The 13,602-nt window shown below is 41.6% G+C and overlaps 1 protein-coding gene across 1 annotated transcript; it reads left to right on the forward strand.

The window, feature by feature from the left end:
- Nucleotides 1–291: 291 nt before the first annotated feature.
- Nucleotides 292–11,592, forward strand: adat1 (adenosine deaminase tRNA specific 1). Its single transcript, XM_084060273.1, has 9 exons — nt 292–557; nt 664–732; nt 1,351–1,405; nt 2,118–2,248; nt 5,485–6,151; nt 6,958–7,103; nt 7,868–7,967; nt 8,498–8,584; nt 11,277–11,592. The coding sequence occupies exons 1-9, from the start codon at nt 416–418 to the stop codon at nt 11,407–11,409; spliced, it is 1,530 nt and encodes a 509-aa protein (XP_083916399.1). The 5' UTR covers nt 292–415; the 3' UTR covers nt 11,410–11,592.
- The last annotated feature ends 2,010 nt before the right edge of the window (nt 11,593–13,602 follow it).

Here is a 13,602-nt window from a genome sequence, read left to right on the forward strand (position 1 = left end):
GAATGTCTTCATAATATGGCTGCTGTGAATAGAGCCAATTGTGTTACTGTTGTGTATTATTATTATTATCTATCTTAACTATCCAATTATGAGGATTGGCGCATGTAAATGATGATATTGATTAAGCCACATTATTTTAACTATTATTGCTGATGTATTTCAGAAACAGTATTGAGAAACTTGAGGAACGTGGAACTTTTATTGTGATATTTGAATCTACCCCTTGCCCATGACCCGGAAGTAGTAATTACATCTTCCCGTGTTGTTCTCGAAGTGTGAAGGAATAGTCACATACTTCTTCAAGTCATTACAGATCAGATATTGTGAACGAAATGCAAAATCCATTGGTTCAGTTGTGAATGGTGTCCAGCCCTATGGTCCAGCCTCCATCACCCTGCTGTTTAAGTTTAAGAGTATGTGGACCGCTGATGAAATCGCCCAGTTATGCTACGAGCGCTTCAACGAGCTTCCTAAGAGAGGAAAGCCTGAGCCGGGGAGAGAGTGGACCCTGGTGGCCGCTGTGGTGAAGCTCACCCACTGTTGTGACAGTGATAAAGGTTGGACACTAGTGAATGAACCGAAAAATATGTATATTTTTTTATGAATATGTTTGAAAATGAAGCACAATATGCAACTTAATTATGTTATCCATTCCCTGCACAGTTGAGAAGGAGGTAGTTTCCTTGGGAACTGGGACCAAATGTATTGGACGCACAGCCATGAGCTCCAAAGGTCTGTTTTGTTTTGTTTTGTTTTGTTTTGTTTTGTTTTGTTTTGTATAAGCCATTATTATAGATCTTGGTTAAAGATTTTATGTAAATTAATGTATAATGTGTTTTAAATATATTATACAATACATGTAGCCGGCAAGCAACTCTAAGATCCTATTTTTAATATCTGGAATCTAGAGTTGAAATACCAACCCTTGACAGCCCATACATCCAAAAGTCATATCTGATTGTATTAAAATACGTTAAACTCACCACAGCTGTACGGAAAGCTTCAATTATCCTCTTTCAAACTTTTCTGTTTGGATGTATGGGCTGTCAAGGGTTGGTATTGCAAGATTCCAGATATTAAAAATAGAATCAAGAGTTGCCTGTGGCTACAATACATGTATAATATATAAAATATATCTAACCAGAATGATGTAACATAGCATGGATATGGATGGATTGCATGGATATGAATAGCATGGATATATGAGCATGGATATTGGACATTAAAATTAAGTTCTTTATATACGTTTTCCATTTATTTTATTGTGCATAATTGTGTGCATAGGGAGTTTAATGACACTGGGTATTTTACACAAGATCCTTGTCATCTTTCCTCTCTGATCCTTTTTAGGTGATGTGCTCAATGACAGCCATGCAGAGGTCATTGCCAGAAGGGGATGTGTCAGGTTAGTGACAAACAAATTATGTCAGTAATTGGACTCTGAAGTTGGGTGTGACTACACCTGTGGTTGCCAAACTTTTCTGGATCAGGGCCCACTTGAAAATCTGGAAAGGGTTTGCGGCCAACCCATATGACCACACAAGCTGGACGCTTGGATGTTATGTCGCTTTGTCACCGTTAATGTGAACACAGCAGTAGGGAGAGCCTATGTCCAGACAGGATGTTATCATCTGCTCTTCCTTGTAGCTGTTTTATTTCTGTGTAGAGAGATGCAGTATCTACTTTATGGGTTTACTTTATACCAGGTTTATACCAGTGTTTCCCAAACAGTGGTTCGGGACGCTGACACATGGGTCCCGTTTATGAGTCGCAACGCAAGTAGATATCGCTTTTTTGTTTTGTTTTTCAAACTAATTTCATAAATAAATACAAATCTAACCCTAACTGTAATGCCCCCCCCCCCCCCACCATTTTAAAACACATTTAAGAAGTAGAGAAAATAGCAGATGTACAAGCTCTTGTAGATCGGCAATTTTTTTAGATTCTTTATTTTCACTTGTTTGGGTCCTGGGGAGACATCAAGTTTCTGGGAACCACTGATTTATTTATACCACTCCACGGCACGCAGCATGACTGTAATGATTCTGTCTCCTGCTACCGAGCTCTGTTACAAATTGCATGTTATCATATTTTTGTGTGTGTGCACGTTTGCACAGGTACCTGATGGAGCAGCTACGCAGGGCGGTGTGTGGTCAGGGCAGCTCCATCTTCTGTCCGGCTGAGCAACAGAGGAAATGGAAGCTTCAACATGGAGTGTCCTTCCTCTTCTTCACCAGTCACACTCCCTGTGAGTCGTGTGTGTGTGTGTGTGTGTGTGTGTGTGTGTGTGTGTGTGTGTGTGTGTGTGTGTGTGTGTGTGTGTGTGTGTGTGTGTGTGTGTGTGTGTGTGTGTGTGTGTGTGTGTGTGTGTGTGTGCGTGCGTGCGTGCGTGCGTGCGTGCGTGCGCGCGCGCGCGCGCGCAGTTTTACAGCAGTAAGGGGTGGGTATTTTCTGAGGGTCGGTTTCTGTTGTGGTTTGAAGTAGATACATCCATGTGTTGTGGATAGATGGAGTCATTTTATCATAATCGTCCGATGTTTCTTTGGCTTGCATAATAATCAGTATGCCCAAGTGATGGCTTTACAGTGTAGGTTTAAGTTTTTACCTGTTAGAAGTTAATGTTTGTGCTGGGAAGTCAATGTTTCCCAGTATTGGAGACCAGTGCAGTGGAGTGTGTTGCTGTGGAGCGAATATGGAAGAAACACTTTTTTGATCTGTGTGTTATAGGTTAATTTCTATTGGTCTCATATGCAATCGTTATTTATCTGCTTGTCATAGGTTCATTTACTGTATATTAGTCGCATATGCTATCGTTATGAATCAAGAATATATTTAATAAGTCTGATCCAATGAACACTTTGTTGTTAGATGTGTAACTGTGGTAGGTGGAACGTGATCATTGAAAAGTCCCCTGTATGGTATTACAAAAAACTAAAAAAATAATAGTTTCTGACTGAATGGGCCATTAAGCAGCAGCATCCATTGATGAACATCATTACTACCGGTACATTAACTTTCAAAGAAAGAATAACGCACATCCTCCGTCTCTGGTGCTGAGCCAAACTGCAAAAACAGTCATGAAAACAAGATGGAGGCTCGCAACTCACTTTTCAATGCTCCAATTTCTAATTCACAGCAGCAACACTACGACGTTTCGACCTTGCTGTCTTTTTCAAGTTACTTGAAAAAGACAGCAAGGTCGAAACATCGTAGTGTTGGTGCTGTGAATAAAATATTACAACATTAACTGTCATCAGAATTATATTCTGGCATTAAAGGTGCAGTAAGTGATTTTCTTTGGTTAAAATAATGTTAAATAGCTCTGTATTCTGAATCTGACCCTGTTGTCACTCCCTCCAGTAGTCATAAACGACACAGTGGTTCTGCATACTGATAGTTTATTTGAAGCACTCTTACGGCTCAAATAACACCAACGTCGAACTACATAAAATAAAGCATAAACAAACAAACACTTGCATTAACAACAGAAACATGACGTAAACATTGTACAAATAAACAAACGCATAACAACTAAAGCAAATACAAACAAACACACCTTGCTGGCTGCATATAGACTGGTAAAGGGAATGAGTCCACGTGCCCACGACAGACTCACAGCAACACAACTGCAATACAAATCATTTCATCAACCAAACGTTCAACCCATATAATGTTCAATTCTTTAGGCATTAAAAGTCCAGGACAACCACATACCTGTCTCACACTCTCCCTGTCCCTGTCTCACCTCAAGGGAGGAAGTGCAACCACTAATGTGTCCGTGTCCCAGCCTCCCTTATAAAGGAGTACCGGGCATTTAACTTAGTTTCCGGTACAAAATACTACTTCTAATAAAGCGACTCAACAAAATGGGCATGTATAATGGGCATAAATAATGATATTAAATAAAGAACCAAAATAAGAAATAAAATGATTACTCCGGCAGTTACACCTGTGCTAACCCTAACCCTGTCTCTCCAACTCTTTAACAGAAAATGCATTTTCAGGTCGCTATACCAATTTTATCCAATTAGGAGAGAGAACTCATACAGGATTAACAAGTGAAATTGGAAGTGATAACATAATGAAATGAGCAGACAAAATGTAATGTGGAACACTATTAAAATTTGAAGCTGATAAATTAGTACTCTCTCCTGATTGGATGAAATTCACAACCCACCAGAAAATCTATTTACTGTGTATTAAAGAGCTGGACAGATGGGAAGACAGTTACTGAACAAAGAGCAACTTTGTATTAACAGCAAAATATCACTTACCATACCTTTTTAAGTTCCTAAGTTAGGGTTAATAATAATAATAAACTTTATTTATATAGCACCTTTCATGACATAAGTGCAGCTCAAGGTGCTTTACAGAGCAAGAAAAACAAAAAACAGAGCAAAAAACAAGAAAATAAAACAATAGCAAAGAACAGTGGCAAAGAAATCATGGCTAAAAGTGAAAGGCAGTGAGTCGAGAAAAACAGTAAAGACATAAATAACAACAATTTAGAAGAAAGAGTCAACTAAAAGCAAGTGTGAAGAAATGAGTCTTGAGCTGTGCTTTAAAACTGTCTACAGAGGGTGCCTGTCTTAGGAGTTAGGGGAGCTTATTCCAAGCCGTCGGCCCGTAGAAGCAGAATGCTGCTTCACCGTATTTTTAGCGGCGCCAGGTATAGAGGGCTACCGCTCTATACCTAAAGGTATAGAGCGGTAGCCCTCTATACCTGGCTTTTGCGTCAACGTTCTGATTGGTCAGACACGTCAACAAAGTGATTGGTCAAGCTTCACGTGACACGTGGCTATAAACACATTATAAACACTTATTGATGACAAAAGGCGCCGCTACCTTCACACAGGTGTGATTTTTTTATAAGACATTTCAGGCACTTCGAGTAGGCCTGCACTAGAGGACCTGAGGGGGCGGTTTGGAACGTATCTAGGGAGGAGGTCATAGACCAATGGCTCTCAATGGCCAGACCATTGAGAGCCTTATAAACAAGTAAAATATTTTTTAAATGAATCCTAAAAACAACCGGGTGCCAATGTAGTGATGCTAAAACTGGGGTAATATGTTCTCTCATCTTAGTTTTAGTTAAAACTTGTTGGCAGTGGTTAGAGGTAGAGTGGCTGCTTGGGAATCAGAAGGTTCCCGGCTCAATCCCCTGCTCACAGGGCTAGTGTCAAAGTGTCCTTGAGCAAGACACTGAACCACTAAGCGCCCGATAAGCAGGTTGGTACCTTTCATGTTTTCCTCAGCTGTTGGTGAATGTGTGTTTGTGAATGTGTTGATGTAATGCTCATTGTAAAGCGCTTTGGATAAAGGCGCTATATAAATGCATCATTTACCATTCCTGTTATTTTTGAGGAGGAGTTCCTGTGCCCCTGCAACAGGAACTTCTCTACTATGAGCCCCCCCCCCCCCCCCCCCGCTCCCCCCATTATTGCCATAAACCAACATGCCAAATAATCTTTTATGTATTATCAGGTGGTGATGCCTCCATCATCCCTTTGACTGACAGCCAGTCCCAACCCTGCCCTCCAATGAGATCACAGGAGGCCCCAAAAAGCAGCGGTGACGTGACAGACAGGGGAGGATCCCTGAAGCGGAGAGCCAAGGAGCTGACCGAAGGGAGGAATGCTAAGCTTCACTGTCCAGATGAAATTAAGTCAGAAGAGACGGACCCAGAGAGCAGAGGAGATGCAACCCAGCTGGAAGTCTCTGCTTCAGACACAACAAACCAAAGTCATGTTACAGTATTGCCCGCAAACAATGTTTCACAAACTTCAACGGAACATTCAGAGGGCGACACCAGGGAACACATAGACCTGAATGAGCCAGATTATACCGCGGCGAGTTCACAGATCCTTCCGGACATCTGCAGAACAGGGGCTAAGTGTGTCCCAGGTGGCCAAGCAGACCCTCTCCTACCAGGGTTGGGGTATCACAGTTCCGGGGTACTTCGGGTGAAGCCTGGACGCGGGGAGCCAACTCTGTCCCTATCCTGCAGTGACAAAATCGCTCGCTGGGGCGTGCTGGGTTTCCAGGGTGCATTGCTCTCCCACTACCTGCAAGAGGGACTCTATTTCAGTGCCGTTGTGGTTGGAACGTGTCCCTACAGCCATGAAGTTATGCAAAGAGCCTTAGTCACCAGGTGGGCTCATTTACAAGGTTTTTCCAGTGGACATGTGAGAAACAGTGCAGCATACAATTTATTGTGATTTCTATGAATGCAACACACACCCTCTTTACAAATAGTACATCCATAGATAGATGTGTGTGATGTTAGAGCAGAGCTTGATCAGCGAGAGAGAAAGTAAGGGAGAGATACAGGGAGGGAGGGAGAGGGAGAGGGATGGAGGTAGAGAGAGGGCTAGCTCGATCAACCAGAGAGCGAGGCGGCGCTGGGAGAGAGCGAGGAGAGCCTATTTCACCCATACAATAACCCGGCCAATGCTGGGTACCGAAACCTGAACAAACTGATCAACATTCTCATTGTCAGCGCAATAACCCAGACAATACAGGACAGGAACATACTGTTTGCATGTTAGTGAAACTATAAACCTTGTATCTCCATATTTATACATACAAGAGTGTCAAATGCATTTGTGCAAATAGTAAATAAAGTCTGGCTGGCTAGCGGTCCGGGCACCTAGGCTCCAAAGTAGCCTGACATTGCTCGCGGGTTCGACGACCTGACGGCCTTTGCTGCATGTCACTCCCCATCTCTCCCCATTTCCTGTCAATCTACTATCCTATCAATAAAGGCAGAAAAAAGCTCAAAAATACATCTTTATAAAAAATAATAATAATTACATTGAATCCATCGGAACACAAGATATTTTTTTCCATTTCCCGAGAAGTAACCGTTTTGGACATACAAGGTAAATTGTTAAAGTATTCAATCAATCAATCAAAAACATTTAACTGAGGCTCATCTGTCTACTGTGTGTTGTGCAGGTGCTCCCATGTATCTGACCTCCCTGCTGGTTTCTCAGTGTGTCCTGTAGAGGTCTTTCAGTCTGGCCTGGAGTTCCCCTGCAGCCAGGCCCAGACTGAGCTCACACACCAGGCTGGACAGGGCAGGATCTCCCCCTGTGGAGCAGGTAGAGTGCTGTTCAAAATTGTACAAAATGGAACACTGTTTGTACACAGTGTTAAATGAACGCTCAGGTATAATGTTTAGGTATAATAATAGAAAAAATCACACCCAGTGTGAAGTGGGTGGTGTGGTCACAGTGGTCATCACAGTGATGGAAGTGATTCACTTTAAAAAAAAAACATAAAAATGTTTTTTTTAAGTCCATACTGCTATTCATAGGGCTGCACATGTGTCATGTGTTTCGCTAGCCAATCACAGTCCTGAATTTGCAAAGTCAGCCAATCACATTACAGCTAGTGGTGATGACACTAGCTGTAATGTGATTGGCTGACTTTGCAAAAGTATAGATTTGCATTGACTGTGGAAGGGTTAGCGTTGTAGACTGCGTTGTAGACTATTGGCCAATCACGGTGCAGGATTGGTCAGTGTCCAAACCTCACTTATAGGGGGCGGTTACACCGCCCCAAAAATCACACCCAGTGTGAAGTGAGCGGTGTGGTCTTCACAGTGATGGCAGCTCACTTAAAAAAAAGTTTTTTTTTTAAAAGTGCATAGTCCTATTTATAGGTTATTAATTTCATCATGTGTCTCGCTAGCCAATCACAGTGCTGAATAGAGTCAGCCAATCACAGTACAGCGAAGGGTGTACTAATGAGGTGTCCCAACCCCACTTATAGGAGCGGCTACACCGCTCAAAAATAATTATAACTGGTTTGAAAAGTTGATGTTGTTCAATACATCTGCCTGTAAAGACTTTTTTTGTTCTAGCTATCAGCTGGTGTAATGTACCTGATCAACCACTAGATGTCACTGCCAATGGCTACAAGCACGGTGCCACCAAGAAGGCCCTTGGTACAGCTAAAGCCAGGTAAGGACAATATGCAGTGATTATTTTGACATATATTTCAGTACATTAAAAACATGATGGTACACATAACTTCACCTTCACAGCTCATCCTCTTGCTTTTTATGACATTGCACACAACCACATAATGATGCCATCATAACAATAGCATCATTCAGCATATTATGAAGGGCTGTTTATCTGCAGTGGTTGACAGAAAGTACATGTACTTGAGCACTGTACTTAAGTACATTTTCTGAGCATCTTTACTTTATTGAGTGTTTTTATTTTTGGATACTTATAACTTTTAGTCCACTACATTTAAAATACAAATATTGTACCACTACATTTCCAGGAAGGGAAAAGTACATTATGAATTAACCACCAAAGCTCTATTTAAAATAGAGTAAAAATATTTTCACTACTACTATTTATATTTTTGACAGAGCAACGTTCACTTGTAGTAATATTTGTAATATTTGACCAGTTGTATCTATACTTTGACTCAAGTACTGCGGTTGAGTCACTGGTTGTCCACCACTGTGTGTGTGCAGGTCTCTTCTCTGTAAGGTGGAGCTGTTCCATACCTTCCTGTCTCTAGTGTCTGCCACGGACCCGTCTCTTGTACCTGACTCTCTCAGGTAACAATATGAACCCACTTGAATGTTCATTCTTATTCCCCCCTCATAGTCCGTTTTAGTACACTTCTTTTCAGCTCTAGACTCACAAGTTTCAGGAATCCTGCATTAGTCTTAGTCTTAAACCCTCTATTCTTTGTAAAAGCGGACTTGAGTTACAACTGCTCTTGGACCACTTCTTTTTGGTCTTTGCCAAAAATAGCTGTGAGCTTGTAGATCGGCTATTTTGGCGAATGTTCACTCAGAATTGGGATGCTGGGGTTCATGCAAGGGCGTACGGTCATTGGGGCCAACGAGGCCATGGCCCGGTCTGTGTAAACCCAGATCCGCCAAGGGGAAAAAACAAAAAATCAACATAACAACATTAGCAGGCTCTCACCCTTTAAGTCGCCTTTGTTTTCAAATGGGGCTCATTTGCATTCGGCCGAATTGTTAATGAGTGGCCATTAGGAAACCAGTTTCGCCGTCAAACTGGTTCTCCATTGCGCAGAGACAAGCACCTCTCCATTCAGAAATGTAATAGAAGAAGAACTGTCGTCCTGAAACACCCTGCCCCGCGTCTAAGCCGGCGGCCTCGGTCCTCGAAGAAAATGGGGCAGTGTGTTTTGGGACGAGCGTTCCGTTTTCCACCCGGAATGGCTCGTTAATTCTCAATAGACTTATCAGCCGTTGTTGCGCGAACCACCACCTGGCCTGGTCAACGATAAAATTCACCATACGCTGCTGGGTTCATGGGTGGTTTTAATGGTTTGGGACGAGTAAAGTCAAGTCACAAATTTCAAACCATTCTGTCGAACACTCTGATCCAGAGGCACATTTGTGTAGTAATGATTAAAAATAACATCAAGACAAGAACATAAAAGTATATATTGTGAAAGGTAATTCTTCACTGAGCTATTAAGTAGGTTCTTTGGACTGAGTGGAGAGAGTTGAGTAAGAACGTTGTAAAACTATTTTGCATGGTCTGCTAATGGCACACTCCAGTCCTGCAACGTCCAGCCACCCTTAATGGACATTAAAATGCTTCCAGGAAGAGGGATTAATACTTTGAATTATCTTTTTGTTGATGTTAGTGTCCCGGTATTGCATCATACCAGAATATCCCATTGTTTATGAGTTATGTATAAGATTTTTTGAACAGTTGAATTATGACATTATGACTCTTCGCTCCTGGTATTTCCTGGCAAAAGACATAAGATAGCATGTGTATGCTTGTGTGTTTACGCGTGCCTATGCTGGTTCACATGCACGTCTGTTTGTGCTCACATTGTGTGTCTCTGAGTCTGTGCACCTTCATGGGCGCACCTTCTCACACTATAAGCGTGTGCGCGTGTCTGCGTGCGTAGCAGTTTGCATTAATGGCTGAGGATTCTCTCCTGAGAGAACAGTAGTACCTCTGTGTGTCAGCTCTGCTGAAGATAACCTGATCCTGGCTCAGCCCTGTCTCACAAATGGGACCCCACAATACACACACACACACACACACACACACACACACACACACACACACACACACACACACACACAGACACACACACACACACACACACACACACACACACACACACACACACACACACACACACACACACACACACACACACACACACACACACACACACACACACACACACACTACAGCTTTATCCTACTATTTTACACACAATAGCATTTCTCTCAAGGTGGGACAGCTCAGCTCAACTGTCACGTGTCCATTTAAAATAAAAAGAAAGACTTGGTTTTGTAACCTGCGTAATCCAAGTGTTCATTGTTCTTTGCAGTTGTTTGTCAACCAACAGGAGCTCCTCCTTCTCACGCACAGTTGCATTCCAAATTGCTATACAGCAGTAAAATCCTCAGTGTTAACCCCTCCTCAAACCCTCTAATCTTAGTGAAACAGACCTGAGTGAGTTGCAACTCTGCTTGGACCGCTTTCTTCCCCATCTACACCAAATCTCTTGGCCAAAAATAGCCGATCTACAAGCTCTGTTTTTGGCGACTGTTCCCCCCAGAATAGGGATGCTGGGGTACGAGAGGTTAATGAATGCCGTATTTTATAGTAATCGTATGACAGTCTCGCAAAAATAGCCGATCTACAAGCTCACCACGAGCTGCGATGCGCTGCGACAACACGTTGTCAGGTTTTAGATCTGCTAGATTTGATGTTGCTACCGTATTTTCAGAAACAAATTGGAACATTTTTACCTAGAATGTTAGTAGTATTAACAAGAGCTTGTGACTCAATAACTACATTGGACGTTACGTTGGATGTAGGTTGTCTTTTTCCCATGTCTGAAAATTAACAGTTTTGGACATAGAAGGACAGCGACAATATGAGAGCGACTGCAAAGAGCTGGTCTTGTCTTCTGGTGGTACTAGTGCATTATTTAGTCAAAGTCTTCTGAATTTGGACAGAGGTGCTGATGTTGCAGATTTTCAGGCCACGCTCATGTTCATTCTTTCAGAGCCACGCATACCGGAAATAACCTCACAATTAGATAAGGACAATACTCTTGTTTCCTGCTGATAACATTTGTGTGTGTGTGTGTGTGTGTGTGTGTGTGTGTGTGTGTGTGTGTGTGTGTGTGTGTGTGTGTGTGTGTGTGTGTGTGTGTGTGTGTGTGTGTGTGTGTGTGTGTGTGTGTGTGTGTGTGTGTGTGTGTGTGTGTGTGTGTGTGTGTGCGCGCGCGCACAGGGGGAAGGAGCTACAGAGTTGCTGGGATTATAAGCAGGCATCCCACCTTTACCAACTGGCCTGGAAGCAGCTCCTTACCCAGGCATTCCCTCTGTGGCCACGCGGTGACCGACGTCTCCTGCAGTTCCAATGACCCGAGGGTGTGGGAAACATGACTCGACTAAAGCAAACGGGGGCCCACTGATAAAGACTATATACGAACACTTCTCTATATTAGGAGAGCTTATCTGGACCAACGGTTCATCAGTTAAAAATGGTGCTGGTCACCACAGTGGCTTTGAAACCCATTTGGAGAGACTCAGTATAGACTAGATATCGTCATTTTAGATATCATAATGTCATGATATGGCATAAGTGTTATTTTTTCCTTTTTTTAATCACTTAAAGCAGCAGAGAGAGAGAGAGAGAGAGAGAGAGAGAGAGAGAGAGAGAGAGAGAGAGAGAGAGAGAGAGAGAGAGAGAGAGAGAGAGAGAGAGAGAGAGAGAGAGAGAGAGAGAGAGAGAGAGAGAGAGAGAGAGAGAGAGAGAGAGAGAGAGAGAGAGAGCCTCTGAAAGTCTTATTAAAGAAATGTAACTTAACACGTCATTGACATTCACGTGGCCGTTGCATGTGCATTTTGCACGCATGTTTGCGTCATGTACTTTCTGTATCATGAAATTATAAACCGGTTTCTGCATAAACCTAGGGATGTATGCAGCACTCATTATTATTTGGAATGCACCCTTCTAACAATACAGGTCGAGTTATTTGCATCACCCCTGCCCGCACACACGCGTTAAAGTCTATTTAAGTTCATGTATATACATTAAGTTCTAAATATTCTATTGAGACAATTAGGTCAAAGGTCATGTCTCACCTAGACACAGGGCGGTCAAATTTCTATTTATCCCCTGAGCAAGCAGGTAAGCTCTTATTAGCTCGATAGTAAAAATGTCAGCATTTGCACAGGAAATTGGGTTCAAATAGTCTGTAGTGGATCCTCAAAGCCGTAGTTGACCTTCCCTTCAACAGCAGGATACAGTGATGTAAAGTAACTAAGTACATTTACTCAAGTACTGTACATAAGTACAGTTTTGAGGTACGTTAACTGGAGTATTTCAAATTTGTATTATTTACACTTCTACTCCACTACATCTCAGAGGCAAATATTATACTTTTTACTCCAATAAAATTGTTTGAAAACTTTAATTACAACTAGTTTGCAGATTTGTATTATTATGACAAAACAAAAAACATACATTAGCCACTTAAGCCATATTTTATATCAAAAGCTATTCGAAAATAATAGTTTATCTTCAAGATCACAACGCATCACATTGTGAGCTTGTAGATCAGCTATTTTTTTAAAGAATTTGAGTACTTTTACTTTGGTAGTTAAGTATATTTTGATACCAATACATTTGTACTTTTACTCAAGTCAAATGTTGAATACAGGAGTTTTACTTGTAACAGAGTATTTTTACATTGTGGTATTGCTGCTTTTACTTAAATCAAATCTGAGTACCACCACTGAGGATACACAGTGTAGTCATGCTGTTTGAAGAGGTTGCTGACCGTTGGTCAGTGTCCTCAGATGACTGGTGTTTTCCCTGTTCCTAACCTGTTGTGACCACAGACCCCCCTGCTCTTAACTGAACATAAACACAGCTGGACACACCGTGCTGAATATGGGGCTCCATTCATTGTTCCAGGCAGGACCTTTATCGTTTGCACACTTATCTTGTCACAGTCAGCATATTATATTTTGTCGCTGTCGAGTGAAAACCTTGTATGTCCAAAACTGTTACTTTCAAGGAAAAGGAAAAAATAATCTGTGTTCCTATTGATTGATTGATTGATTGATTGATTGAATACTTTATTGACAGTTTGCAAAGACAAGCACAGGGAATTACAGTTCAATACAAGGTCTGTTAAGAGGATTTTAAACCCAAGAAAGCACTATGGCTTGTTTCCATTGGGGTCCTTTGTACTCAATTCATCTAAACATTTAACGACTGACACATATACACTACTATGCAAAAACATCATAAACAAGTAGAAATCAAAATATGTACAATAACAATGGTCATATACAATGGTCGTTCAAATAGAGAAGGCAGTGTCAGTGTCAGTGGAATGGGATGTTCTGAAGCCAGATTGGAATTTGTACATTAGTTTTTTTCATCAAGATACTTTTCAACCTGTTCATATTCATAAACTATTTTTCCTATGGACCAATGTAGTTATTATTCATTCACAAGCTCTTGTTAATCCTTTTCTTTGGTTCACTGTGGTATGACGAAGTAGGGCATTCAATTACGAAAAAACATAAAAAGTCGGAATATG

The sequence above is a fragment of the Gymnoscopelus microlampas genome (assembly GCF_963454915.1).
Source record: "Gymnoscopelus microlampas genome assembly, chromosome: 6".
Taxonomy (NCBI): Eukaryota; Metazoa; Chordata; class Actinopteri; order Myctophiformes; family Myctophidae; genus Gymnoscopelus; species Gymnoscopelus microlampas.